The sequence below is a fragment of the Loa loa genome (assembly GCF_000183805.2).
Source record: "Loa loa unplaced genomic scaffold supercont3.2, whole genome shotgun sequence".
Lineage (NCBI taxonomy): Eukaryota > Metazoa > Nematoda > Chromadorea > Rhabditida > Onchocercidae > Loa > Loa loa.
The window spans coordinates 114961-139551 of NW_018108182.1; the positions used below are offsets into that span (position 1 = coordinate 114961).

General features: G+C 34.4%; 8 protein-coding genes across 8 annotated transcripts in view; 4 read left to right on the top strand and 4 right to left on the bottom strand.

The window, feature by feature from the left end:
• Positions 1–1131: 1131 nt before the first annotated feature.
• LOAG_16376 (hypothetical protein) lies at positions 1132–3704 on the bottom strand. Its single transcript, XM_020449030.1, has 4 exons — positions 3684–3704; positions 2066–2510; positions 1496–1741; positions 1132–1306 (listed from the first exon to the last, which is right to left on the bottom strand). Exons 3-4 carry the CDS (start codon positions 1538–1540, stop codon positions 1163–1165), a joined length of 189 nt encoding a protein of 62 aa, XP_020307483.1. The 5' UTR covers positions 1541–1741; positions 2066–2510; positions 3684–3704; the 3' UTR covers positions 1132–1162.
• Positions 3705–4163: 459 nt separating this feature from the next.
• Positions 4164–4411, bottom strand: LOAG_02116 (hypothetical protein; the record flags this gene model as incomplete). Its single annotated transcript, XM_003137654.1, has 2 exons — positions 4164–4240; positions 4270–4411. 2 exons carry the CDS (start codon positions 4409–4411, stop codon positions 4164–4166), a joined length of 219 nt encoding a protein of 72 aa, XP_003137702.1.
• Positions 4412–5019: 608 nt separating this feature from the next.
• LOAG_02117 (SEDL-1 protein) lies at positions 5020–5910 on the bottom strand (the record flags this gene model as incomplete). The annotated part of the gene is made up of 2 exons (XM_003137655.1): positions 5020–5184; positions 5716–5910. The coding sequence occupies 2 exons, from the start codon at positions 5908–5910 to the stop codon at positions 5020–5022; spliced, it is 360 nt and encodes a 119-aa protein (XP_003137703.1).
• A 1288-nt stretch (positions 5911–7198) lies between these two features.
• On the top strand, positions 7199–8449 carry LOAG_02118 (hypothetical protein; the record flags this gene model as incomplete). The annotated part of the gene is made up of 3 exons (XM_003137656.2): positions 7199–7422; positions 7813–7911; positions 8141–8449. Exons 1-3 carry the CDS (start codon positions 7216–7218, stop codon positions 8447–8449), a joined length of 615 nt encoding a protein of 204 aa, XP_003137704.1. The 5' UTR covers positions 7199–7215.
• A 2701-nt stretch (positions 8450–11150) lies between these two features.
• LOAG_02119 (hypothetical protein) lies at positions 11151–13683 on the top strand. The gene is made up of 6 exons (XM_020445937.1): positions 11151–11238; positions 11491–11943; positions 12101–12188; positions 12370–12603; positions 13174–13338; positions 13529–13683. Exons 1-6 carry the CDS (start codon positions 11228–11230, stop codon positions 13607–13609), a joined length of 1032 nt encoding a protein of 343 aa, XP_020303662.1. The 5' UTR covers positions 11151–11227; the 3' UTR covers positions 13610–13683.
• A 4494-nt stretch (positions 13684–18177) lies between these two features.
• LOAG_02120 (hypothetical protein) lies at positions 18178–19305 on the top strand (the record flags this gene model as incomplete). The annotated part of the gene is made up of 2 exons (XM_003137658.2): positions 18178–18370; positions 19064–19305. Coding segments are annotated over 2 exons (290 nt in total), but the record flags the coding sequence as incomplete, so codon positions are not given.
• A 190-nt stretch (positions 19306–19495) lies between these two features.
• LOAG_02121 (actin) lies at positions 19496–23422 on the bottom strand. Its single transcript, XM_003137659.2, has 14 exons — positions 23271–23422; positions 23051–23127; positions 22455–22623; positions 22300–22400; positions 22022–22119; positions 21820–21914; positions 21524–21630; positions 21335–21424; positions 21184–21245; positions 20806–20920; positions 20606–20686; positions 20402–20497; positions 20245–20331; positions 19496–20169 (listed from the first exon to the last, which is right to left on the bottom strand). Exons 1-14 carry the CDS (start codon positions 23293–23295, stop codon positions 20089–20091), a joined length of 1284 nt encoding a protein of 427 aa, XP_003137707.1. The 5' UTR covers positions 23296–23422; the 3' UTR covers positions 19496–20088.
• A 479-nt stretch (positions 23423–23901) lies between these two features.
• Positions 23902–24591, top strand: part of LOAG_12054 (UBX domain-containing protein) — a 5882-nt gene continuing 5192 nt past the window's right edge. Inside the window, exon 1 of the mRNA XM_020448470.1 lies at positions 23902–24092. Within this exon, the coding sequence (XP_020301389.1) occupies positions 24042–24092 (51 nt within the window). The 5' untranslated portion in view covers positions 23902–24041. The remainder of the gene's footprint in view (positions 24093–24591) is intronic.

Sequence of the window (24591 nt, forward strand, 5' to 3'; positions counted from 1 at the left end):
CATTTGCGTAATCAAGTTGAAGTACTACATTGCACCAACAAACTTCTCTATTTTTACAACTCAATCGATCATAGAAATCGAGCTCAAATCATATACATATGTATATATATATATATACAAGTGCAAGTATGATAAGGACTTTCGCGCTTCACGATAATAAATAAAAACTTTGCATTCATGAAAGCATTAGAGAAATAGTGACATTCCCCAGAGTTCAAAAAAAAATTTATTGGTTCCATGTCATGTTACAAAGGAAAATAAATGAGAAAGTGAAAACGTAACAATGTCTTCAGAGTAACACATTTCTAACAGACTTGTAATAAAGCTTCAGTAAATTTAGATCATTCTAGTAAGTGAAATCACTTGAACATGGAATAAAAGAAGAAACAAAAATCAAACGTTAATTCCTAATTTGTCCAATTATTCCTGACATTTTATTGTGCCCATCTTTCCATTACTCTTCCACCCAAATTTGTTTTTTCTAAGTGTGCGACTGCAGTTCTCATCATATTAAGTGAGATTTGTAAAGAATAAAAACAATAACCAACTGTTCCAATCACATTAGAAATACATGGACGATAAAAAAGCTTACTAATGTTTAAAATTCTGAGTCATCAATAAAAACATCAAAAGATCAGAAATCAAGTGAATACAGTAAAAGAGAATTGCAAATGATTGACCGTAAAAACAACAAAATACAGCACAAGACTTTACTAGAGTTTCATAAAATGTTAGAAAGTCGGGTTCCACATATGACCTCTTTCTTGTTTATAATATTCTTGGTAACATAAAAAATGTTTCATGCAGGACCAAATATGGACCAATTAAAGCATTAGAAATTAGCAACGGGAAATGTTATCAGTTTAATTTCGTGGTTTAAAAGAGTGATTTATCAAATTAGCATAGCATATTACGAAAAGTAAGGCATGGAAATGTACTTTTTCCTTCACATGATATTAATCACTGCAAAAGTTAATATTACTGATTATTAGGATATAGAATGTTAGCTAAATTTTACTAAAAATGAAATCCTTGGCTAATGAGTAAATGAAAGGAATGCGGTGGTTAAATAAAATGATAATAACAATTATATGTCATTAAAAATAATGTTTGAACTATTAATGAAAAATTCCCCGCTTTCGATTGAGAAATTCCCAGTAATTCAAACATCCAATGCGCGCGGAGATTCAAAATAGAAGCAAATATAGATTGCATGAGCAACACCAGGTAACCAAGCCAGGATCGTGAATATAATGTTCAGCAGGAAATGTACGTCACAGCCCCGAACGATTAAAACAGCGAGAGGCTGCAACAAACACTGCACTTTATTCCTTTATAAAAAGTTATTCCTTATCAATCAAAAACACTGAACTTGTTAGTAACAAGAGAACAATTTTAAGTCAAAAAGATAATTAGAAACTGATGCCTGCATGGTTTGTTGAGTCAAAAAGTTGTATTTCAATTTTCGCCTCATTTTAAAAATAAATCCACTTACTGGGCATATAAAACAAAGAATAATCAAGATCAATGAGAGGCACATTTCAAGCTAGGATAAGCACACCAATTTGTTGCCAATTTTCCGTCAAACGTAAGCTGAAATATACCAGTGCATTTGTGAAGTAAATGATCGGCACTTTTTCAGAATTTCCACGCACTCGCAACTAAATCGATCACGACAAATCAGTATAAGTCATCATTTAACGACAATTTTAACGACTGCGATAACGGCAACTGCGTGTCACTAAAGAAGCTTGATAAGTAGATGATGACATACAAAAAGAGTTGCAAAAGAGAACGGACGAGAACCCTAGATAATTACAGAAAAGTGAAGCTTTTATATATCTCTGTAAATGTATGTAATTTAACAAATTATATGCATGTACGACCCTATGTAATGTCACCATAAGCCTTACTATGACAAAAAGATACAATCATAAAGATTTTATTTTCGACTGTAAAAAAAATAAGCCATGTTAACAATCACTCAGAATATTTATTCTCAGCTAAAAACATTATTGACAACTTTCTAAACGATATTTGAGAAAGGACCAGAAAATTGACGAACCAACTCATATGAAAGAATCAAAGCCTTGCCATAGAAAAACCTTTTTATCAACTCTGCAAACGAACTAGGTTAAACCATTGTATACTCCTTATCAAATTATGGTGCATCATCATATGATACATTCTAATTACATTACTCTGCGAAAAATACGGTCTCAAGATGTACTTCTACCATTAACAAGCACTCTTACTCGTCATTTTTGTTTTTATAAAGAAGATATCGAAAAACTGTAATATATATATGACAGTTTAGCTTGAATTGCTGCATCACATGAAAAACATACAATCTTTAACCCACAAATATATTTTGCAAATACAGTTCATTACGCGTTCAAATATTTCTTCCCATAAAACATTGACTTTTGTTCGAAATTGGATGATGTAATTGGAGAATTGATCTCGTAGAATGGATTCATTGAAAGTTTGATATACATTTCGTAGATTTCCTGCAATGAGCTAACTGTTCATTCAGGATAACGAGTAAATCTATTCCATATCGGCAATAAGATGTATATTAAGTTCTTTAATACGCTTTGTATGCCAACTGCAACAGAAAGAATAAACTGCACCAATGCGAAATTGATAGATAAAACTTGGATAATTTAAAAGACTAGAATTCGAATACAGGAAACAGTTTGGATGAGACTTCACGGGAACCAAAAGCACAGAAAAGACATAGAAAAAGACTGATGTCAAAACTGACAATTTCTTGAAATGCACTATTCCGTATGTACACGAAATCAATTTCGCACCAATTGAAAAGTTAAAATACTAAAATGAATGCTGAAACGATCACTGTAAAATAGTGGTTCCCAATTTTTCTTAACCAGAGATCACTTCGGCTTTTTCATTTGTCCCACGGACCAACAAGTTCAAAAATGATAAATCCTGTTAATTTGAAAATACACTTTAATCAAAACTTTTGCCGTGTCACAAACAACAGAAAGTTGGAATGCACTGGGTGAAATAGATAAATTAAGCTTGGATAGTTTAAAGAAGACTAAGAACTTGAACTTAGAGTAGCATATTATGCAAAAAAAGGGACATTTTTAACAAAAATTTTCATCAATGTGGTACTTGAGCGTGCATCATCTTTACAAGTTCGGTGATTCTGAAGCTTCTGGGTCGCGCCACATATATAATCAAGCAATGTATGAAATGGTTTACGCCAAAACTCTTCAAGAAAAACTAATTCAAAGACATCCTGCTCAGATTATTTCATTTAATGAGCTCTTCTTTAATTTCTTCTGCAACCTGTTCAACAGCAAAACCAAAAGGACTGCGAATCAGCTTCTAAGCACCTTCTGATTCGGTCCAGTTATATTCCAGAAGTAACCACAGAATTGATCGATCAACATTTGCAGATGACTCCTGATGTTCTTGTGCAGATTCGCGTTAATCATGTCATATTTTTTATCATCGACCACTGCTTCCAGTGTTGCAAATGTAGAATAACTGTTTACGACAACCTTATTTTTCCATAATTGAAGTTTGCAGATGAACGCGCGAAAAGATAAAAGTGTTCCCCACGTTTTCTAGATTTCTATTCCAAAACCTTGCAACTGCAAGTTTAGCTTATTTAAATGTGCGAAAATATCCACAAAATAAGTCAACCGCACCTGATCTTTCAGATAAGGAAACTGCTGCAGTAAATCTCCAATTCTTTTCTCGGCTAGAAAAAGCTCAACTTCTTAACTCGTACAACCTTTCCATATCGCCTTTCGACCATCAACGAAATTTGGTATGGAAAAGAAGAGTCTTGTGATAGAAATCCATTTCAACGCAGTTTTTTTTTAAAAAAAGAAAGGTTTCGTCCATCTTATATGTATTTAAGCCATTGTTTTTGACAACTGACCACTTTTATGGCCAACCAACTAACTTATTCCCATTATATTAACAAGGCATTTAGAGAGAGTCTTGAAAACTAACGCCTAACGATATATGATAGGAGGAGTTGAATTTTTCGTCGCAGAATTTTCCGTTTTATCAATGTTACCAAGCCGAGCGTGATCCTAACACAGTTGGGACGCCATCCATACAGAAATCGGCGAGCTTCTCCCACATAATGTTACGTTTCTTAAACTATTCCGCTATCATATTCATAACGTCGATACCTTCTGACGTTGTTTCCAGCCACGCAAAATCAATAATTCCTCTTTAATGATGTTGTCGGCGTCTGAAAAGTGGACAAAACGAGCAACTGACTGCAATTAGGAACCTCTATCGACTCATCATATAAAGCGAAACATGGATTCTTAATTTTCGAAACAAGTTTGCTCTCAATTTCATTTGATATTAGCTCAATTCGAGCTTTTGATCGTATTGTTCGACAGAGTATTTCTTGCATTCTTTGCTTAGCTTTCCCTCTGAAACTTCGACAGCCTTCATCATACAAGTTCCACTAATGTTTCTGTTATTGTGTGTGGTTTTCTTGATTTCGCTTTTAATACTGATATCTCAAACGACGAGACTAATGTTTTTTCCGACAACGCAAATCTTAATACCACTAAGCTCGAGTTCCTTTTTTTTTGAGGAAAAAAAACCGCGTCTTGAGGAGTTTCTTCTTCAGGCTGTCAGATTATCGAACTTAAAATCCCGTCAAAAATAAAATTATTATAGTACCATAGGACAGGTAATAAAGAGTGAAAGGTAAAGAGAAATAGAAGAATCGATCAGACAGGAGATAAAATTCCATGAATAAAAACATCAAAGCGAAAAGGAAGATATAAGCTAACAATGGGCTGACATCACAAAGGGACTTCGCTAGCAACCAATAGTATTACAAGCCAAATAAACCTCTACCGCCCACAAACGAATCAGCGCGCAGCTTGAGGAAAAAAAAAACATCCCTCGCCTGTCTCCCACGTTTTTTTTTCTATGTTTCATCGCGTCGATTCGCGATATAAATTTTAATGTCATGTATCACCAATGACCTCAGATCACCGGTTGGAACCACTACTCTACAAGCACCACCTTAAACATCGTTGGAGTAGATGGAAAACAAACTTGGAAGAATTGCTTTATTCCATCTTCATTCTTCTGGGAATGCAACATAACAAATCTTATACGACTCGCAGTGACAAAAGCAGAAACATACCATTCATTAAACTTATCCACAACCTGCAATCAAAACAAAACCGTATTATTAATTACTGGTTTATGTGGTTTGGAATTTCTTCAAGTCAATGCTGTTTGAAATACATTGATGTCTATTACCCAGATAGGATATTCAACGAATTTTCATTACGATCTGTCAAAACTTAAATGAAATTGGAAACAACAGGATTCCAGAAAAGCGGAATCACCAAAAAAAAGTTCCTATCACAAAAAAGGTTTCCGATTACAATTAAGCTACATCTTAAAATTCTACCTTTTAACTAAATAGGGATGAAGTATGGATTAATCAAGTGGCTACATATCTCTGAATTACATAGAGCACTTTTTAATCGCATCTTGAACTATGTCAATATATCCCGAAGAACATTCACTGCTAACAGCATATATTCATCAAGCCTCAAATTCAAATCTTAATTTTCTCCTTTTTTAAAATTCTATTATTCTAGTTTCTGTAGGAAATATCTTCAGCTATTGAATGCACGTACTCTCAGACAGGCAAGTACCTCCAGATATATAGCAATAAGTATTGTATACCTTTAGATACATCTGAGGATTAGTGAGCATTTGTTCATCGATAATATCCAAAGCAGCGTGTGCGATAAATTGATTCAGGTGACGTGTATCCGAATCGGGTCGCTTCTTAGCATCAACCACTGGAAATTCCATTTCGAATATCAGCTGATCATTATGTCCGACAATAACGAAGTAATATTCTCGGTTCGTAGTCATTTCATCCTGTGATTCAGTACAGACATTCAGGATTTATGTGAGCGAGAAACCATATGAAGGACATACACACCCACGCTCACACTCACACTCACATCCACACACAACACACACACCCACAGACACGCGCACACACCGACACACACACACACACACACACATACATACACGACACTTCCCTCCACTTCGACAGGTACCATTTCAGTTACGATACACTGTGAAAAGATAGGCAATATTTAATGAGGCCCTTATCAGTTATTTGATAGGTATATCTATTTGGGTTTCTTGCGACCTTCTCCCTTATCATCTCTTGATCTATATTTCAAATACGATTCTATGCTCTATAAATCGAGCAATCGATGCTCCAAAAATTCATATGCGAGTTTGGAAGCAAACATAATCGGAAAGTAATAAAAGTGTAATAAAATGCTTTGTTTCATTATTGGCTAATCTGCAGGTTTGGATTAGTTAATTGTTTATGAAGGATTCATTTCCATTTCCGCACGTTTACAAGCCTAAAATTTCCCTTATTGTCAACTGTTCACATTGCTACTTGCAACCCAACAAACAGGCCGCTCACGTACCTCTCATAGTTACATAAACACACATCTGCATAAACAATAATAGGTTGTAGTAATTGAATTCTGGACGCCATTACAAAGTAGAACATTTGCCCACGTTCTACATTATAGATATAGGTTTCCCACTACATTCGACCACTGTAGTGTCCCAAGAAAGACGGACATTACAGTGATCAAGTGTAGCGAGGAATCAATAGTTCAGATTCTCATGATTTGCTCGATTACTTTTTTTTTTTGTTCGTAGCTCTCTTCCGATGTTTGAACTTCTTTTTCCGCATATTCTACCATCCCTCGTGAATTTTTTCAATCTCTGCTCCCTCTTCGTAAACCACGTTTCTTTTACCTTCAAATACCAGAGCATTTTGTTTGTTCTCTCTCAAATTACAGTAGATCTCTCCGTAATTGATTTCTGTAAGAATTTATTAAGTTACTTTTCTCTTTCCACTTTTGCCTTACACATATTTTCCAATTTTGCCTGTAGGGGATGCTTTAGTTTTCACTCGTTGACTTTAGCAAATTGTTTATCCAATATTTGTGAGCTATGGTTTACTTGGACTATAGGCTGAAGGTCATATGTATCAGTTAGCGTGTGGGGGTCAGTTAACCTGCGGGGAAAGGTTCATGTTGGACTTACCATACTAAGTGTATATCATCTTGTTCATTACGATTGTATTACAATGTAGTTTGGGAAGTTTTGATTACAGTGATTATTGCAGTATCGAACGAAATGCATGTACCGCAACATATTACAATTGCGGGAGGCGCTGGTCAGGAATATACAAGACAACGTCTTATCAATGCGGCTGATAAGTATGCTTATCAGATGAATGTACCAGAAAGGATTCTTGTTGCCGGAGGTGATGAAACACGTGCTGACCGTGCTCCACCGTCCGAAGTAATGCTTGACCGTATGGCTGTTCACTATCCAACTGCTGTAAGTCCCGATCTTTATACTGAATTTTTCCTTGGATTAAAAGTAAGTACTGTCGTTGACTATTGCATTATGTGAGATCAATGTTATTACTTTTCAGTTATATGTTAAATATTTAAAACAGGTGCAAACATGTCGTATAATGAGTGTTGTGAGAAGGTTCTCGATTCATGAAATCTGGTCGTTGTTTATGCAGTGATTTTAAACCTCGTATTGTTAGTAGCATCAGCATGCATGGTTATACTTGACTTTTCAGAGGGGAGTATTCTGTTATATTGGGTAGCCATCCAATCATTGTTATGTCTCGACTTCTGTCGTCGAAAAATTTGAATAGTTTTGTGACAGTGAGTAGAATTCATTTCTTAGGATGAAACATTAAACGTGTCATTGTAGGAGCTGGCCAGTCCACCGGGCGTATTGACACTCGATAAAGCGTCATACCCAGAAATTGCTGGCGATAGGCCTTCTCCTAAAGATTCGCCTCCTTTACAAGTGCGTCCTTGTTTGCTTTTCAAATCCGTATGTTTATACACATTACACTTTTGCGTAAAATTTGTTATATTTTATGTAACGTCATATCATTAAGAATAGATTATTTTTCTTATTGTTTTTCCCTAAAATTACTTCAGCCATATGTAAATTAAATTCAAGAGAAGGATCTACTGGCTTGTGATATCTAATTTCTATTTAAAGTCATCATGTAATGTTGTAACTTCTTAAGGAACTTTCGTCATCATTGGCGGTAGAAGAAAATCCTGTGCGTGAATTGAAATTAATGAGACGACAGCTAGGACGTTTGTCGACACGTTTGTATCAGTTAGAAGACGATTTCGAACGCAGAAGAACTAAGGAATCCTTCTTATGGACATATGTATTCAGTATTACTGGTCTATTTTTGTATTTATTTTTTAAGAAAAAATTTAGAATTCGCTTTTCGTGTTACTCTGTGAGTTGCATTCACGATAAGAAATGCGTCGTACATTGTATTCCAATGAATTCTTCCATATTTTGTAAATGTTCTATAATTTAATTAGTAATTACAAATTGTTGTCTTTTTAAATTTACTCCAGGAATTTAGAAGCTAAAATAAGGGTTTTGTGGTCGTGATGCAGTATTTCTGTCCAGTTTAGAATTGAGATTATAAAGTTTAAAGGAAAGATTTTATAAAGTTTTTAAGCCCTCTTCCTGGCCCTATCAAAATTCTTATTTTTTACTATCAATTTTTCGATAACACTATTATCGTAGTGTTGGCATGGCTTTATTGTTATTTTTCACTTTTGTTCATTTTTTCCTCACACATTTTTTTGATTTGGTAACATTTGCAGTTTGTGCTAAGGTATCAAAAGCGCACTTGCGTTTGCAAACCGTGTTTGTAGATCTCCGGTTTTCAGTTTCCAAGCTTCTCTCTACCTTTAATTATGTATATGAAGTAGATGTTTATCAAATGATTTATATGTAGGAGGTGATGTTCAGGTTAAAACTGCCGAACTTTATCGTTTCAAATTATTTAACACATTTTTTTAAATCAATTATCTGACACATTTTTGAGGCAGGATGGTGAATTTTGCAATAATGGTAATCTTGTTCATGTATGGAAATGGAGCGGTAACGTGTGGTAGGAAATATAGGAACGAGTTGAGTGGTTGTTTTTCTGACCTCTGTTTTCAGGCCTTTCACGTGACACTAGTCACGATTTTCTGTTTTCATACTTATTTCATTTAGATTCATGGTATCTCCATTTAAAGTCCTGATACATGGTACAGTTTTCCTGATTTCAAAAAATTGTCGCATGTATTCTTGATGGATATAATGTGCAAGTTCGAAATTTGTGGGAATCTCCAAACAGACTAAGTATTCTTGGTTTTCGTTTATCAATCAAATCCCTTAGAAATCACAAATTTGATATTTTACGAAATGTTAACGTTATGATTAATCCTTATGATTTTCGTAAGTTTCTGATTGTTTCTGTCTGGTCACTTACCACAAACTATTGCAATGGCTAACTGTAAAGTATAGTAGCATCACTCAGGTGGATCCAATTTAAGGACTGTTCTTTTTATCTACGGTTATTAAGGCTGCGATATACATATCTTGAAGTTGCCACAATCGGCATGGGCAAGTATACAGTGGATACTCCCACGCAAGTCGTAGAAACTAGGAACTCGTATATAATTCCCGGTTAGTAACCACAAACTCCGTTTATACTCGAGAAATATATACTCAAGACTCGAGTTTATACTCGAGAAGAGCTGTCAACCTTGTTTCGAAGGTGGTTGATGCCTGATGTGTTGTAGAAGTTAGAGGCGGATTGAATAGTGGGCGAAGAAAGTTAGAAGACCATAGAATGTTTACTGCAGTGGTAAGATGGGATCAGAGGCACTGTACTTACAAGGACGAATATATTCTCTGTCAACATAAACTAGTGCTGACTTGAGAGGGAAGATGTGACACAGATAACATCACAGATAAGCTGATAACAGTTGAAGAGTGGGAGTATTTTGCTGGAGTTCTGTGACAGGGAGCTGTCACTCGAATATAGATTTATTCCCCGTGTTGGATGAATTAACTGTGCTGGTGTTGAATTGTGGAGGACAGAGACCGGAAAAATCACGTATGAGGAAGCTTTCACGTAATCGCTATCTATATTTAGATGAGGCACAGATTGGGACTAAGACTATTCTATTTTGCAAGCTTTAATTATTAACAAAAACTAGTGACAGTTCGGAGTATGATTCTCGATAAGAACACTGATTCGGGGTCAGTGGGACATTTCTTCTTGAGCCAAAACTTGGATGAACGTGATGAATTTATCGAAGCAATATAACTTATTTTTGTAAGCAGAAAGCCATCAGAAGAAGTCTACTGCACAAAAAGTTGATTAAGATTGACAATTCTCGATTATTACGGTTGAAGCGACTCGATATTGTGTTGAGAAAAGAATTAACCTTTACAATTCAATTAACAACAAATTTTATCAGCAATAACTGAAAGCATTTGAACAGTCTCTCAGAGTATTGTCCGTGGCGGATCACTGAAATAAATGTGACATTGAAAAATAGCTTTGATTTAGGGAAGAGATGCTTGGCATTGCTTGAACAAGATGAATTTAAAGCTTTCTGATGAGAAAGGTTTTTTCTGATGAGAAAGGTTTACGAAGGTTACAATATCTTTGATGGATACGCTGTAATAATATGATTAAACTAGAAAGGAGAAAAGGAAATAAACATCAGTGCTGATAATGGTCAGCGGATTATCTCAGATATAGTATGTGAACGGGAAGGGGAAGAAGAGCTTCGAGATTTCTTTGGTGTATTTACCAACAATGATGATGTTACCAACATTAGGGAACGATGCTCCGAGAGATAGTAAATCATAGAATCCATCCCTCACGAAAAGTTCTGGGTGCTAACTGTGGCCAATAAAAAGTGCAAAGTGGGTATTATTAATGAGGGATTCCTTAAAATTTTCGGAAATTCTACTTAGAGATAAGCGTCGAGAAGTCATTCTGATTGAAAACAGTGCCGACATCAGTTATCATGCGGAAAGGGAGAGGTTGATGATATTCAAGGTTACATTCAGTGCGGCACGGAAATTCCTACATACACGCTACACTTCGTTATCTTCCGATTTCTCAAGTTTATTGTTATTAGAGAAACTAAGTGGAAAATCGCAAAGTTGCTTCGGACCGATGCAACAGCCAAAACTTATTGTTGCATATAGAAAACTAGAAAAACTGGCAGGGGTGTGGTGGTACCATAAGGTCGGAGGTGAATATCATGATGTTGAAAAGAAGTGGTTCTACTGTTGAATGGGATACAGGTGCCTGTGTTACTTAAATCTGATATTAGCCTGATGACAAGTACTTTTCGTCAGAGACATTTTGCGATCGAGAAATCTGTGGCTTCTAATGTGGGCATCGATCTGAAACATCTGGTGTGGTATGTGAGGAGAGCAATTTATGAGGCAAATTTCGGGAAAACTGCTAACGAAATTATACATGAAAGACTTGCCATTATGGATTACAAATGTAGATAAAATGTGTTTCATGTAGATGTGATTAGTGATTTACAGGAGGACTGGAAATATGAGCAGATTGAAAAAGCATGAAAGGAGTCGACAGCTGTCCTCAAGGAGTAGCGATAGTGGCAGTTATGGGAGGCGAACGCGAAGCAGAAGTCGGGATCGACGTAGTAGCAGGAGCAGGAGTAGAGGTCGACGTAGTAGCAGGAGCAGGAGTAGAGGTCGACGTAGTAGCAGGAGCAGGAGTAGAGGTCGACGTAGTAGCAGGAGCATAAGCCGGGGTCGGCGTTATAGTAGGAGCAAAAGTCAGGATCGACGTTACAGCAGGAGTAGAAGTGGTGATCGACGTAGTAATAGAAGCGGGAGCCATGGAAGACATGGAAGTAGTGGTGGCAGGCGGCGTAGTCGAGGAAGTGGCAGGCGGCGTAGTCGAGAAAGAAGTCAAAGTTATCTTTGGCGTAGTCGAGATCGAAGCAAGAGTAGAAGCAGTGAAAAAATTGGAAGGTTGGTTGTGTTATTTATTTACGATGGGTTCAACTGACTAGATATGGTGGTGAATTGTTGAGCTTTCAACAAACTTATTTACTGCAGTATGATATCGACTAATCCATTAAATTTAGTGGATTTGGATTCAGTTGAAAATTTGCAGTAATTTTTACAGGGAGAAGCATGATAAACGGAGCACGAGGCATGGGCATTCAAAACAAAGGGGGAGAAGTAGCCAGGAAAAAATGAAGGATACTATGAAGGTGATTTTGACCATAAACTAGCGAATAGTTGTTACAAAAAAATGAAAAAGAGAGCTGTTGGGAGTTCTTCTAAAAGGAATTGTTATAGGACCCACAAATATGGCAAATAATTGCTGAAATTCTGAACACTAAAATATCGGATTTCTTGAGTTAAAAAACGCTTTCATTATTATATTTTAAGGAGATAGAACTGATGAAATCGCGAATGCGTTCGGCTCTTGAATCTGCACAAGCGAAAATGGATGATGTCGTGGAAGCTAGAGGTCTGTTAAATGAATCACATTTAACTATGGATCTTACAGTTACGGAGACGGTAGCACGACATCGTGATATTGAACGTATCGAAGAGGAAGGTTTTCATCAGTCAACATTTATTTCTTCTTCTGGTGGAGCTGGTGGACGACTTAGAAAAGAGGTTCATTTAAATATTGAGTTTTATGTAAATTCTTTATACACAATGGACTTTTCAAATCTTTTTGAGGAAGTGACGTTTAAATGCTATCATTTATCATAGATTTTCATTCTTTTTTTATCGAATCATTTCACTTTTATATTTATATGTATGTATTTGTTTTTTACAAATGGCAAAGGAATTGGTATAATCCCAAAGTAGCATCATAAGAGGTAATAGGTAATACTCGGAACTTTCCGTCCAACTACCTTTAATCTGTCCTAGGCCAGGACATAGAAGGCCATATGCTTAATGAGTAAAATGGAGCAGCGAGTAGCGAGTTAAAAATTTCAAAAGGTAGAACGGAAACATCTGTACATCTTTTTATATAATTCTCTTAAACTGGTAATATTTCTACATATCATTGAAGCGTATTACTTTTATATATATATGATTCATTTATCTAAGAAGGAGGCTCACATACATCAACATTAGCTTTAGTTGATCCAGTGACTACGGTATTCGTAAATAATCCATGTTATGCAGCCGAAAAAATTATTGATTAATTCTTCAAATCATTTCAATTTTGTTCAGGATGCAACAGATCGTATAGCAATGGTAACGAAGAAGGAAGATGAACATGACAAAGCAATGTTTGGACCAAAATGGCGAGATGCCGAGAAAGGATACAGTGACGAGAAAAGGGAGACAGTCACAGATGTTGAAGTCGATAAGGAAACACCTCTTGCCAATGCACGAGTAAATTTCTTTTAATTGTAGAAAAAGATTGTTTTTCAGATTGCTTCCGGTATTCGGTTTCAAGTGTAATGCTGTAATATGTCTTTTTGGAGTCAACCATTTCTTTCTCGATCATTTCTGTCTCTGGATGCTTTTGTTAATTCAATTATTATAGCAAATTTAGTCATTAATTTGAACAGCTTTCTTTCAGTTTTCCGAAGATCCTGCTGTACGTGAAGAACGTTGGTTGAAGATATATCGCGAAAGACGGGCAAAGTTGTTGGGTCTTTGATGTGATCTCATTGTCTCTGTAATGTAAGGTAGACAGTGCTACTCTCATTAACAGAACAGGAAAGGATATTCGGGTAAAAATTGGTCACAATCAGAGTTCTTATGGTTGGTGCTGTTGAGGATGCGAAAAGCACAAATATTCGAAACAGTAATATTATTAGTACGGGAACTTACAGGATCATTTTATGCTTAATTAATCTTAATATCAGAAGCTAACTTCGTCTGCCGAGATCACTGTGAATATTCGGATATCACGAATTTGTTACTTCCAAATAAAAAATTAAGTCTGCAAAAGTCTTTGAAACAATCTGTAAAACATGGATCAAGATTTAGATTTCTTAGACTTTAGACGTAGACTTTTTTTTCAACAAAGGAAAAACATGATCATCTTAGTCTTTATTCCATTCTTATAGACTAAAAGAGCTAAAAATTTCAAAGTTCTAATTTCTGGTTTTCCACTTCTCAGGTTTTTGCCTTCTTTAATTTTTATTTAATGAAGTAATGCATGTCCTTTCCACATTTTTCGTAGACACGCGATCTTTGTTTTTAAATGTTGTAACAGACCGCTGGGCGTAAACGTACAGTAAACGTAATTTTTTTTATTTCATTCATATAACTTGCTGGTTGTGCTTTATGAACAAGATATGCTTTCGGCGAAGGTTTTGTTATAACGGTTGTTTTTGTTTATATTTCATAGATGTTTACAATTATTTTGTATTTATTGTGATACTTTTGCGACCTTAAAACTATCGCTAATATTCAGAATAGATAGGATTGGTATCTCATTCAAATATATCAATGCATTTTCACATTTTCATGGTTAGCTCTAATCGTTGAGTGGTTACATTTTTCAACAATTGCAATGGTTGGTAAAGGGTTGATAGATGATTTTGGTCGGCTCATTTTCTTGTTGTGTGTTAACGAACGGAAAACTGGTTACGTTTAAATGATGCCTCTTGATATATCACTAGTGCGCAAGGCACAGTTTTCTAGCTTCCTACTTGTTTCTTTTCTGTTCCTTTTGTCATATCCATTTTATCACATATATCCATCCTCATGAGTAGTTTTTTTTTTTTTTTTCAATTTACATATCAGTCAATCTCTCAACTATCTCTTTGAACATTCTTGGACTCAAAATTGCTTTTGCTCGCCATTCCAAGAAATTTCACTGATGAATTATTATAAAAAAAAAAAAAAAGAAAAAAAGTTTTAATGCCACAGGGTTCAGACATGTTTCGAAAACGATCAGTTCGAGAAAGAACAGAATTAAGTTGCATGGTAAGCTAGCATATCAAGGAATCTCTTGTAATCATATTTATATCAACTTCTGAAGAGAGGCTCTCATTTTGGATTTCATGAAACAAGTAAGATATACTGATTAACTGCACAGAAATGGAAGCAGTAATCGTTAAAATTAGTTGACAGATTTTTGAGGAACTATTTTCTTTTTATGAATTCTTTTATAAATATATTTTTGAAAAATAACGAAAAAAGAAACATTGCTTTAAACATTTGTCATTATTTTTGTAATTTTCATTGAAGTAAGGAAAGGCTGGATGGAATAATATTATCGGTGAAGTAATAATATACGTATATGTGTGTGCAATTTAAAGTATAAACCTTCAGTTATTGTTCACTGCTATTCTCTAACGGAAACTTAAAACTGTAGAAAGAATTTGATGAAAGAGAGAAATCGATATTTAATTTTAAAGCATATACATTTGATATTTCATTCCCTTTTGTATACAATGAATTTCAAAAATTTAAGTCATTTTGTAAACAAATCGAAAATTTTCATAACTATTTGTGATGATCATCTTGAAACGAATGATTTCTACTGTATACTTGACAAGCTTGTTTATTTGCATATTATGTATTATAGTGATGATAATGTTTTTTAGAAATTATTCTTCAAAGTCATGCCCATCTTTAGCATTATCAAATTTTTTTGTCAGGCCTCGTTAAATTTCCCCCTACCAATCATAAACACCAAAAGAATTTGATTTCTGAAAATAATTTTCTAATAAAATTAGAAAGTCTAAAAATTTTGTGGAAATCATCCGCAAACTTCTATATGGTTTCAAATTTAAAGAATTGAAATGATTTTCTTAATTTTTAAAATCTCAATTTTATTCATTGAAATTTATTTACGTGTAACATTTTGAAGTTACATGTGTTAATTCATCTGGAAATTAATAGTCAAGACATTCAGTCATATACAAATGTGATATTGTTAATGTTACATTTCCATTACATCGTTTCAGGAAGTTATCATTAGGTCAAATTGTTACCATTATATGTTCCTTCCCAAACTCCTATTGATTAAATTAATTCTTCTAATTTTTTGATATTGATAGGCTATCAATAAGATATGATCAGAAATTAGAAAAGGCGGATAATGTCACCTTTTTTTTTTTCAACTGGAAGAACTTTTTTGATATGCCAATTGCTTATTGGCACTTTTATGATAACTATTAGTGTATGGTGTGGGTATTTTAATTTGAATTTAAGCTCATTGTTGGGAAATGAATGATAATTCAATGGAGCATAGATTGGTGATGAGATTGTTAAACAGGTTTGACTATTTGGTAGTTGTAATACAGTTATAGTTTAGTATAATAGCAATCTCTGTGTAAATGAGAATTCATAAAATCAAGAAAAATATCAAATGCTTCAATGGATGCATTACTCTTAAATTACATTTGTTAACTGTTTGTATTATAAGCATATATTTAATAAATAATTTTTATTGATAAATATGGATGATATAGTCTCTCTTCTCATCCTTTCTTCTGCTAACTTAATTATAATGATCGTTATGAATCATAATAATTGTGAAACAAAAAATTCTTTCTTTTTTTAGTTTTATTTTAAAATTAAATTGAAATTTGAAATTCTACAATGAAACTTGCCATCAGAGAGATTCTCATTTCAAAATTTCAAATAAATATCGATGTAAGCGATATATACGCAAGTGTGAATAGCGATCGATCGATCGATCGAGTAAAGCTTATAATCTACCCATCGACAATATTCAATTTGGCAAATAAACATTGAAAATGTAAATTTCTGAGTCGATACAAGACGAATGAATGGTGTGATTGCGGGAATTTCGTGGACGATATGATGATTTGTAGAAAGTAGGATTATCTCTTTCGCACGATCGAAAACATGAATTGTTTTGCAATTCACATATTCAAGTAAAGTTAGATGACTTTTTTTTTCGAATCAGATTTTCTTTTTTTCAAGTCACAATTCAGAATTAAAAGAGAGAGAGAGAGAAAGAAAGAAAGAAAAGGAAGGAGGGAAAGGGGAAAAAAAGGTTGAATTTGCATTATTAGATTTCTGTTCTTCCTGAATGTCAACAAGTTGGCAAATATCCACTAATCAACTTTTCCTATTATTCTTCCAGATATCTGAATTACTTATACATTCATTTACATATCATTACGCTATAATTATTTCTTATTAAAATATCAAAATTACATTTTTTTTGTTGCATCAACCATTAAACGAATGCAATTTGATTAATGTACATTAATGTTGAATTATAATTAATTTATAATCTGTTGTGTTAATTAGAATTAAAGACAGCTAATGAAACCTTTCATAGTCTATTTCACTAATAGAAAGACAACTACTACAAATGAGTTACGATTGAGTGGGTGGGTATATGTATTACATGGATATGAGAAACACTAATACGTTAGAATTAATTACATCCGCTCTAAAAAGATACAAACATCATTTGTTAGTTGGACCAAACTGATTGAAGAATTACCGTCCCATCTAATGTCATTCCATTTTGCTAGCAAACTTTAACAATGCGACACTTTGACAGCAATGTCAATTTATTTACTTGTTATTTGTTTACTTGCTATTTGTTGATAAACACTGAACACACTTTTCTCTCTCCCAATTTTAGACAAACATTCATATTCGAGAAATTGGTTGTTAGTTGTTTGGATTAATCACCAAAGTGTAGCGTTTTATTTGGAAGAAGAAAAATATCAAATAAGTTTTACAATTGTCGATGTGACAAGTTTAACCAATCATTTCAAATGCGTATGACAATCAATCTCAACTCCTATTCATCATCATTTAGTTAAACTGATTATTGATTATTGAAATGATAACGATGCGACAGAACTCATTGTGTTTTCTGTTTGAATATAAAAGAATCCACTAGAGTTTTTGCTCCACTTTACATTATTCAATGGATATTCAACATATATGACACTTGATATTAAATTCAGGAATGAATCACTGAAAAATTGCTATTAGTTCTATTGTGATTTTTGATCATCGATAAGCTTATCAAAATCAAAAATCAATAATACCAATAGCAATTTTTGAATGACTCATTTCTTCCACCCAATACTATTATTTGAAATATCGAAATTCAAATTTAGAGTAAAAATTTGGGATAGAATTCACAAATTTCGCTTAATTTTTATTTTACTATTAGCTTCATTTTTACAATATGTAAATATTTACAATTTATAAAACGTTTTATTATGTTAAACATCGTTATTTTTAACAAAAAAGAAAAAGAAATGTCATAACTGCAGATGTTATTGGATGAGATGAAGAAGACAACGATTACGACAACTCCTGCTGTAACTCAGAAAAGTATGATAGAGGAACTATTCGAGATTCCTATGACTCATCATTTATTACCAATCTGTCTTATGGCTCTTGTCCTACTTGCTTTATTATTAGCATGTCTTTATGATTGCAAAGTTAATAGGGATTGTTGCAGGTAAATTTTGTCATTTTATCTGTTTATTTTCCTTATCTGTAATGGTTATGTTGAATAGATATTTTACGATATGACCTTCACCTTTAACGTAAGTTAACGAAACTAAGACGCATTTGCAGATTGTTCTAATTTGTTTTTACTTTTTTTTTTTCAATTTTGATGATTAAATGTTACAGTTATTCGAATTCCCTTATAACTCATCGCTCATTATCTATTACTTTTATTATTTTACTTAATTGTTATTATACCTTCATGATTAAGCATAATGTCTAAGGTGACACGTGACACAGTACGACAAAATAAATTACACATTTTTTTTCTTTTTTTAGTTCCACTAGTGATAACATTTTCTCCATTAGCTGATAGCATCCTTAAGTGTTCTTCTCATTACTATAATACATATTTATCAATTTGCTTCTGTCAAACTTTATCTGCGCAGTAAATGCTGCTACTTTCAAATTTTAACTAAGCAATAATCAATTTAACAGATTAATGTTTTAAGGTAAGAATTTGCTTTCATTACCCGCAAGAACTGAAGAATGAACAGTGGAAAGGTTTCTGCAAAGCAAAATTGAATTAAATAAAACTCAAAAAGTATATTCTCGTGGTTCCATTCGAATAGTGCAACAACCTGCCTAGGACTGGCACTGTTAGGTAAACCTTCAATAATGTTTCTTCATAATTTTATTCCAGGAAACGTTCCGGATCAGGACCACCATGGGTTCCCAAAACCGGTATATATTTATATGATGGTGAAACGGGTGAGACGAGGGTATCTGGTGGCGAATAAATGCAATGAATAAAAACCTTCCCCAGAACTTTCTCCCGCATTATTATTGCATTGTAACACCTGCTTTGAATTGAAAACTCCCAATAATTTTACTTTTCCATTTCTTCCATTTAATGTATTGATGTGCTGTATTAAAGTGACCACCATTTAATTATTCAAACACTCAAGGACCCATAGCATGACAACTTCATTTATAACTTCATACACAATGTTTATTACCAAGTTTTCAAAATTCGATCAGTCAACTGTCTGAGCCTTTCAAGTGTCACAAGAAGATAGGAAGATTATTTCGAACTCTACAAGCTGCCCTTACTTTTCAAATTTTTGGGAAAATAATCTGGGAAGGGAAATGATGAAAAAAAGCGAAGATCTGAATAGTTTACCATTTCTTATTGTTCTGCGGACGATGCTTAAAGCAAGAAAAACAAGCATTACTAAGCAATGATGAAAAACAGTTGGCTGGATTGTATATACAAACTTGTTCATTGCAGATTAATGGACGAATTTCTGAATTCAATTTACAATTTCTCAAATTCCTAACTTCAAAATTCGTATACGGTATTCTGATAACTAAAATCAAGCCACAATAATCGCAGAGTGCAATATCATTGCAATGATAGAATTCAAGATGCTGCGAAAACAAACGAGTATAATTAAAGCTTAAACTAAACCATAACATTGTCAATCAACAGAGAAGAGATCGTTCATAATCAATGACTTGTTGAACAAACTGAAAAGCCACACAAAAGTTAAAGCAAGCAGTGAGGCATGACTTCAAAATTCGCCAGAGAGAATTCCATCTGACAGACCTACAAGGAAACCGCAGTTCAATGATAGACAAACAACGATTCTAGCTTGAAGCGAAATTCCCTAGCCAATTAACAATATCACAATCACCTTATGATCAACAAGACATAGCATTTTCATTTTATGCGCATTTTTTTGAAACAATCGATTTTCCCTCGTCATCATATTCTGCTCGGCTGATCCACATTTGTTGAAAGGCACCCTTAATTTTTTGTTATATTTTGTTAACAAGGAATAAGATGACACATTTATAATAGACTGAACAATAATAACTTACAAGAGAAGCTAAAATCGACCCGCCAATCCATGATCCAAATCGTCGTTCCATTGGTGTTGGCGCTGCGTAAACTCGTAATTTTATTGTCTAAAAAACTTTAAAATAATACATATTAAAAAAGTATGCAAATAATAAGAATACGCTGCAATATACCAACCGGTGGGCACTTATGAGCGAGATCATGATTAAGCCTTTCAGTAAATCCCATCAACAAGGAGTTACCTCCAGTCACCATCAAACCGCTGTACATTGTCTGCAAAAAAATTTTTTTTTGGCGTAACTTTATACATATGAACGAATATAACTATGCTCCATATATCTCAAAATCGCCTTTACCCCTGAAGCTCTTCAAATAACTAACCGGTCGTATGTCAATGTCACACATTCCACAAGCAGTAGCAGCAATCTGCGAGACTGACATTGTTGAGGAAGTATTTACTGACTGAAAACATTGTCATTCACTGTAATCAACCTAGCACATACAACTGACTGCAGGAATCGAAAAGTGATAAACTTCATTACTATTTTAGGCGTCATCAGATAATATTTGCGAAAGTCCACCTTCAAATAAGTTGTGTCAAACAAGCCCTCCGGAATTTTGATTCTTTCCGCTTGAAATTCTTTGCTATACCCGTTTGGAAAGCAAAACGGTGATGATGGTAGCTTTTCCGCAAACCTGAAGTACATAGTCTAGCAAAGTGTGCCGGATGCTCTGGAGTCAAACATGAATGCAAACTCGACCAAAAGGTTACGATAAGCTCTTAAACTACCTTTACATGCAATGCTTCTGAAAAAACTATCGTGAAAGTGTGATAGCGCACCATAAAAATGAATTGGGATCCAAAGAACAGTGATTTATAAATAAAAGTCATTCTACTAATCGGTGAATCATTCTACTATTCACTTATCAAAAAAAAATCAACTTCATTGAAAACTTACTCAACGTCTATAGGAGTATCGCAACACTGTAATACCGAAGCAGCAAGATCTTCAAGAATTTGCTGGAAAATGACAAACTTCATTTCATTTCAATGACCTAAAGAGAAAATTACTGACCCATTCACCATCCCAGTAACAATTAATTACAAACCTTTTCCATATACGTTTCATAGCTCTTCGTAACCTCAGGCAAATTCTTCTTCTCAGTCCATACAGGCGGTTCCATTTCATTGACCACCTCCTAAAACGATGATCTAATTAATAAATTAGTTGAAATACTAATGATAGGACATGTGGGATGTTTATTCGCAAGGTGCTATTCAATCTGTAGAAAAGGTACCTTTGATGCAATTTTATAAGAAGGGACCAGATCAATCTTTTGCTCTTCAAGCATCAAACGGCACTGTTCTGCAATCATATCGCCACCCACCGGCTGTTTTACCACTGCTGAAAATATATTTGTTCTTTCCCTAAACGACACAAGAAATTTCAAAAACCACTTATCCATACTTGACGAACAAGTACTGTCTGATTTGAACCTGACAATTTTTATATTCAAAATGCAAATTTGATGAATACTTCAGCAACAAAAACTTGATGATCTATCAAAAAAATTTACATATAAAAAAATATTACCATGTGTTATGCAGTATCCATCAAATACGGGAACAGCCGACGTTTGTGTAGCACCACTGTCCAGAATTAATCCAGCTGTTCGACCATTTGCATAACTGAAGTAACGCACTTATAATAAGAAGCAAACATCATCAGTTAAGAATATTTTCCATCCATTCAAAAAAAAGAAAAATAGAATTTAAAGTATGAAGCACAAATTTACCACGAAAGAACAGCATTCTTGACAACGTAAAACGTGGGAACGTTATATTTTTCGAACATCAATTCCGTCAGTTTCTCACGATTTGCTTTTGTATTCCACTAAAATTAACTTAGTTAAAGCATAAAATTAATCTGCAGGAAAGCACTGCAATGCTACAGGTTAAGAGGGAATTTGGGTCACAGATTTGTCAACAGCGCAATACAACTGGTGAAAAAGAAACACCAACAAGTAACATCTGATAATGTGGAAATACCAAAATGATGAGAAACTGAACTTACTGCAGCTTCGGAAAATAATACCGGCTGATACTGGCTCTCGGAAAATAAAACGCGACTATATGAATAATCCACCAATTGCTCGAAAATATCCCAATCATCAACTAAAACATGCAATAAAATACGATATTGCATGAGAAAAAAAAAAGGGAACATACTCATGCAATCTTTCATGTAACTTTTAATCTCTGTTCTTGGTCGCGGAACATTTACGAATGTCCGCCCAATAAAATATTCCTTCATTTTTGCTTTTTGAGCATTTTGGTCCACAGTGTCATCCATTTCATCCAGGACTTCACGTACACCAACTTGACTTGGTATGTCACCCTGCGAAATAATATAAAATTATACTTCTACAAAAAACTTTTAACCTTAACAAAAATGACATAGTTTACTCCGTGAAAATGACATAATACGCTAGGGATTAAAGCAACTATCCATAATTTATTATGTCAATTAATGAAACTTATTTCGAAAATATAACAGTAAATGATTTATCAAGATTATCCCTAATATTTACTATCCTATCGTGACTTAACTTCGAAAGGCTTCGGTTACTCAGTTTAATGCCTTATAAACCTCCAGTATCATATTCCACAGAAATCCAAGACGTTAACCTCTATTAATCATTAAAACTTTGGTTTTTACTGATTCCTTCCTTAATCGAAATATCACCCCGCTTATATTAACAAATCTTAGAAGTGAAAGTAGCGCATCATTTAATATTGCTTCACTCAATTCACGAAAAACTTACTTTCGGAAATTCTTCACCAGCAAAGCCAACCCGAAATGTGTGTGAACCCGGATCGAAAACCAAAGCACCAACTTCATCTGAATAAGCATAAACAATACAGGAACTGATTCGACCAGCTGACCTTTGACATATGTCCCAAACAAAAATTACTAAGTGCTGCATCGACGCAGCTATTACTAATACATATATTACTCCATAACAAAGAAAAACGTGAACTTACCACCACCATAAACTCCTCCACTCATGATTACACGTAACTTCCGACAATCTGCAATAAGTACGTCCTTAAACGACAACTAACCAATTACGATAGTAACAACGATGCAAGAGCCAAGGTTCTAGACCTTAAGCCCATCCTCATCTAGCCGTGCTAGACCTCATACCAACCCGATGTATCAAAATTTCATTCTTGGACGAAGTTCAGTTTGCTGTCGTGATACGTCACGTTTGACACGTCACCATGAAACGACGATATCTGCATGATTAATGTGCTGTTAGGGTATATCGATTGTTCATCCCCACTTCCCCTCAGATACGGATCGGATAATGTTTGTTCCTTTTCGGAATACAATCTCTCCGGTCGTATTTGGTTATTTGGTTTCATCGCGATGTGACGAGTGAAACGATATGATGTCTCGAAAAATCAAGCAAATCGAGGCTTGTGATCAATGAGAATCATGTCATGTACCACGCTCTGGTATCAAAACCGCCTTATCTGTGATCCATCACGAGCCCATTCTTGCAAAGATTTTTTTTGTCTCGATTACTAATTCCGTTATCGGCAAAACTATCCTCGTTTAACTTTTATTTCCTCACGAAACTATTTGTACAGCTGATATTTATAGGTTGTTTTTCAGGAAAGCTTAAGTATTCTCTATTGATGGCTCTTCATCACTCATGAAACTTGAGGTTTTGTGGTGACATTGGAGGGCAATTTTAAGTCTTGGCATTCCAGTGCATCCATTTGGAAATTTGTTTTATCGTATAGGAAATGGCAGCAGAAGATAGCGAAGAACATGCGAATTTCATCAATAGTTTCAAGGTTCGTAATATGTTAAAGGTTTGGAGAGAGGAAGAGAGAGAAAGCTGTAGAGAAGGATTAATTTTTAATAGGCGTCATGATGGTTTAACTTTTTGCTAGAATGATCTTATACATCTATGAAATGAATTTTGGAGTGACAGATCGGGAATAGCTGCACTGCATTGCATTTCGCTGTATCTCCATCGGCACTTCTGGTCGTTTCATTAAATTGGCAGTTCTGGAATTGCATTTCATGAAATTGATAGCAGTTTTAGAGTACCGCATCTTTTTTGGTGAAGTTTAGGCTTGGAGAAATGGGTTGAAAATTGCTTTGGTTTATTTCACGTTTTTTATTTGTGTTTCAAGTTAAATTTGTCACTTAGGCTATTTCAACATTTAGCATGTCCTTTTTGATATATCCGTAAAGCGGAAGGCAGGTTATTCTGATTTAGATGTAGAGGAGCTTGAGAGGTTATGTTTGTTTAGATGTGAAAAAGTAAGTAATGTTGATATAGATGCC